Source organism: Glycine soja, chromosome 1, assembly GCF_004193775.1.
Source record: "Glycine soja cultivar W05 chromosome 1, ASM419377v2, whole genome shotgun sequence".
Lineage (NCBI taxonomy): Eukaryota > Viridiplantae > Streptophyta > Magnoliopsida > Fabales > Fabaceae > Glycine > Glycine soja.
This window is the reverse complement of record NC_041002.1, coordinates 739,005-742,854: the sequence shown is the minus strand read 5'-3', so window position 1 is coordinate 742,854 and position 3,850 is coordinate 739,005. Positions and strand designations below refer to the sequence as shown.

The window sequence follows — 3,850 nt, the reverse complement described above, 5'->3', positions numbered from 1 at the left end:
ATAATAAAAAAAACAATGGATACACTTCTAGTCTCATTCTTTTTGGTTTTAATTTGATCCTTAATTAAGATTGAAAAGTTCCACTTTGATACATTAAAATTTGTTTATTAGACTAAATTAATTTTTCTGTTAATTTTTTTTTACATTAATGATATTAGTTTCGGTTGATGCAACAGATGTTGTAACATCTCTTGTAGCACGACACTGTTACTAAACTGACAATAAACTGAGAAGAATAAACTTGGTTTAACATATAGTATATTTTAAAAGGGACTAATAAAATAAAATTTTATAAATTAAAGATATTTTCTTAAAATTATGAAATAAAATGAGGGACTACTTATTTTTTGTCAAACAATGAAAAGGAATATATATATGTGTGTGTGTATTGAATATTTTCCATTTTTACCGTGCACGCATGGGTTGAAGTTTTAAAAAATGAGAGAAGAAACAAGGAGGAAGAGTAATGCATATTGCATAAGCATATGAAAAAAAAAAAGACTTTATATGTCAACCTTTTCATTTGATTTCATAGTTGAGGAGGCAAGGGAAGCAGAAAGTGATTTATTAGAATTTTAGAATAGTAGTGACACACATATTTTAAACAGGAAAAACACGATCGAATTCAAATCCTCCTCTATTCTATTTATACTCGCCCATCCTTCTCACATCTTCTTCACTCCCACGCAGTAATAATTACCTAGTTTCTTAATTTATCACTCCGCTCCTTCCCTCCACCTATTTCCTCCCTTGTTCGTTTTCCACCCATCAAACAAAAACAGAGTCCCCACCCCCTCCTCTTAATTTCATTCATCACAACACACTAGCTAGTGTGTGTTTGTGTATCATTCTCATAAACACACATATAGTAAATCCATCACACCCTACTTTGAGTTCCCACCTTGGTTTTGGATTTAAGCTATGGTGTAAGGTTACTTTGCGTGATAAAAATTTCTGGGTGTTTACCTCCTAGATTAACTTGATTTCCTAATCAACGAAGACGTACTGATATAACAAGAACATGTGCGAATCAAAATCAGAGCAGATGCATGATACGGAAAAGCAGACAGAATTAGGTGGGTTATTAACAAGACGAGGTTCGACTAGGACAATAATGTGGGATGTGATAGGAGAAGCGAAATCCCTGTGGGAGGTGGCATTCCCGACAGCACTCACTGGTCTAATTTTCTACGCGCGTTCCATGGTCTCCATGCTGTTCCTAGGCCACCTAGGAGACACCGAACTCGCTGCGGGATCCCTAGCCATCGCCTTCGCCAACATCACTGGCTACTCAGTTCTCTCGGGTCTCTCCTTAGGTATGGAACCTCTTTGTTCCCAAGCCTTCGGAGCTAAACGCCCCAAACTCCTCTCTCTCACCCTCCATCGCTGCGTCATCTTTTTATTATTCTCTTCAATCCCCATTTCCCTATTGTGGCTCAACATGTCCAAAATCTTCATCTTACTCAACCAGCACACACACATCACCCAAATGGCACAAACCTACTTGCTCTTCCTCCTCCCCGACCTCCTTATCAACTCTTTCCTCCACCCAATCAGAGTCTACCTTCGCGCCCAGAACGTCACCCACCCTGTCACCTTAGCGTCCCTCGCCGGCACCCTCCTCCACGTGGCCTTTAACCTGGCTCTCGTCGAGCGCGGCCTGGGTGGCGTCGCCGCCGCCGCCGCCGCCTCCAGCTTTTCCATTCTATGTTTGCTGGTTCTCTATTTGTGGATAAGTGGGGTCCACCTGGCCACGTGGACCGCGCCGAGCCGGGAGTGTTTAACCTGCTGGGAGCCGCTAATTCGGCTCGCGGCGCCGAGCTGTGTCTCCGTTTGTTTGGAGTGGTGGTGGTATGAGATCATGATTTTGTTGTGCGGGTTGTTGGTGGACCCCACTGCCAGCGTGGCGGCTATGGGGATTTTAATCCAGACTACGTCCTTGATCTACGTTTTTCCCTCCTCGCTGGGGCTTGCGGTGTCTACGCGCGTGGGAAACGAGCTTGGCGCCAACAGGGGACGACGCGCCAGGATGTCGGCGGTGGTGGCGGTGTTCTTTGCCGCCGTAATGGGGTTCTCCGCGGTGGTTTTTGCGACGGCGATGCGGAGGAGGTGGGGGAGGATGTTCACCGGAGACGAGGGGATTCTGCGGCTGACGGGGGCGGCGCTACCGATTCTGGGGCTGTGCGAGCTGGGAAACTGCCCGCAGACGGTGGGGTGCGGGGTGGTGAGGGGGACGGCGAGGCCGAACGTGGCGGCGAATGTGAACCTGGGAGCGTTTTATCTGGTGGGGATGCCCGTGGCAGTTGGGCTTGCGTTCTGGCTCGAGGTCGGGTTCTGTGGGCTCTGGCTGGGCCTATTGTCGGCCCAGGTTTGTTGTGCGGGCCTCATGTTGTATATGATTGGGACCACCGATTGGGAGTACCAGGCCTGTCGGGCCCAGTTACTTACGGCCCTTGATGAAGGATCCGACGGCCACAAACAACCGTTGATTGCCACTTTGGACAACAACAACTACTCTTGATGAAATAAAAAAAAAAAAATTATGATGATTGTTGATTGACGGTGTAATATTCTTTTTCTTTTGTAATAATTCTTACTTATTATTAAAGGGAATTTGTGAAATACAGTTATTATTATTTATTTTTCACTGCTAATTTTTTAACCCAATGGGAGCTGAGCTGGGTACAATTTATTTAAATTATGGATAAGGAAAATGATGATTCTGTCATTGTCAACATCTATTTATATACATACCATTTATATTTTGTTTCTTATCTCGTAAATGCAAATATGAGTACTATGTATGTGTCTGCTGTGCTGAGACTAATTGATAAATGGATCAATGCCTTATTAGCCAAACTGAGTGAAGCCTCCAGCTATTTGAAAATTGAAATATTGCAGTTCTTGCTTTATGGCTCTCTTTTTTTCTTTCAGAATAAATATCTATCTATTTTTTTTATGCATATGTTTTTATATATAGTAATTTTATTTTAAAATGGTAGTGCTACCACTTAAAATGTTATTTAGTATGAAATAAATTTTTATAAAGGAGATAACTTGGTAACTACTAACTATCCACGTCTTGGTATAGGAGGTGTAAACATTTTGGAAGAGATAGGAGTGAAGGAGATCAAATTAGAGTATTACTATATAAGTACATATACATTAAAACACTTCTTAAATAGCTATATGTTATTTTATACTTATTGAGTGAAAGAATTATAGTTATAAAAAATGGAGTAATAAATAAAAGTGATAGAGATGTAATAGATATTTATTGTGAAAAAGAAGAGAGCGTAGATAAAAATAAGAGAGGATAAAATATTTGATGTATAAATATCATTAACCTTTTAAAATTTGGAAAATTTAAGGCGTATGGGTGTGCTGCCCAAACATGCTACATTTTTTCTTTTACTCATCTTACTCCTCACCTATTATTGTAAGTGTACAGTACCCTTTTAAGAATGTTCTTTTTCTTTTTCTTTCCTATTCACTTGAATTTAGGAACTCGCCAATGACACTTCTTTTAAACATTTACAATCTATTATATTTATTTGATAATTGTGAATAAACAGAAAAGTATTATACTTAAATAAAATAATTATGAAAAATATAACAAGATATGTGCTATTTCTTTCTCATACACTTTAATGTTTAAGATTATTACACGTGAATTAAGAAATTGTGAATTGAACTAAAAATCATTATATTTAGGTTAAAATATTCTTATTTAATATCTTATTTTTTATACCTGCATTACTAGTGGTGAATAATAAAACAGAATATATTTAAAAAAAACATTAAATAGATTTTAAAATTCTAAAATATTAATTATTTTGAGAAAAAATAA

General features: G+C 39.0%; 1 protein-coding gene across 1 annotated transcript; it reads left to right on the top strand.

The window, feature by feature from the left end:
* Nucleotides 1–558: 558 nt before the first annotated feature.
* Nucleotides 559–2,654, top strand: LOC114407648 (protein DETOXIFICATION 51-like). Its single transcript, XM_028370831.1, has one exon. It carries the CDS (start codon nt 1,022–1,024, stop codon nt 2,519–2,521), a length of 1,500 nt encoding a protein of 499 aa, XP_028226632.1. The 5' UTR covers nt 559–1,021; the 3' UTR covers nt 2,522–2,654.
* The last annotated feature ends 1,196 nt before the right edge of the window (nt 2,655–3,850 follow it).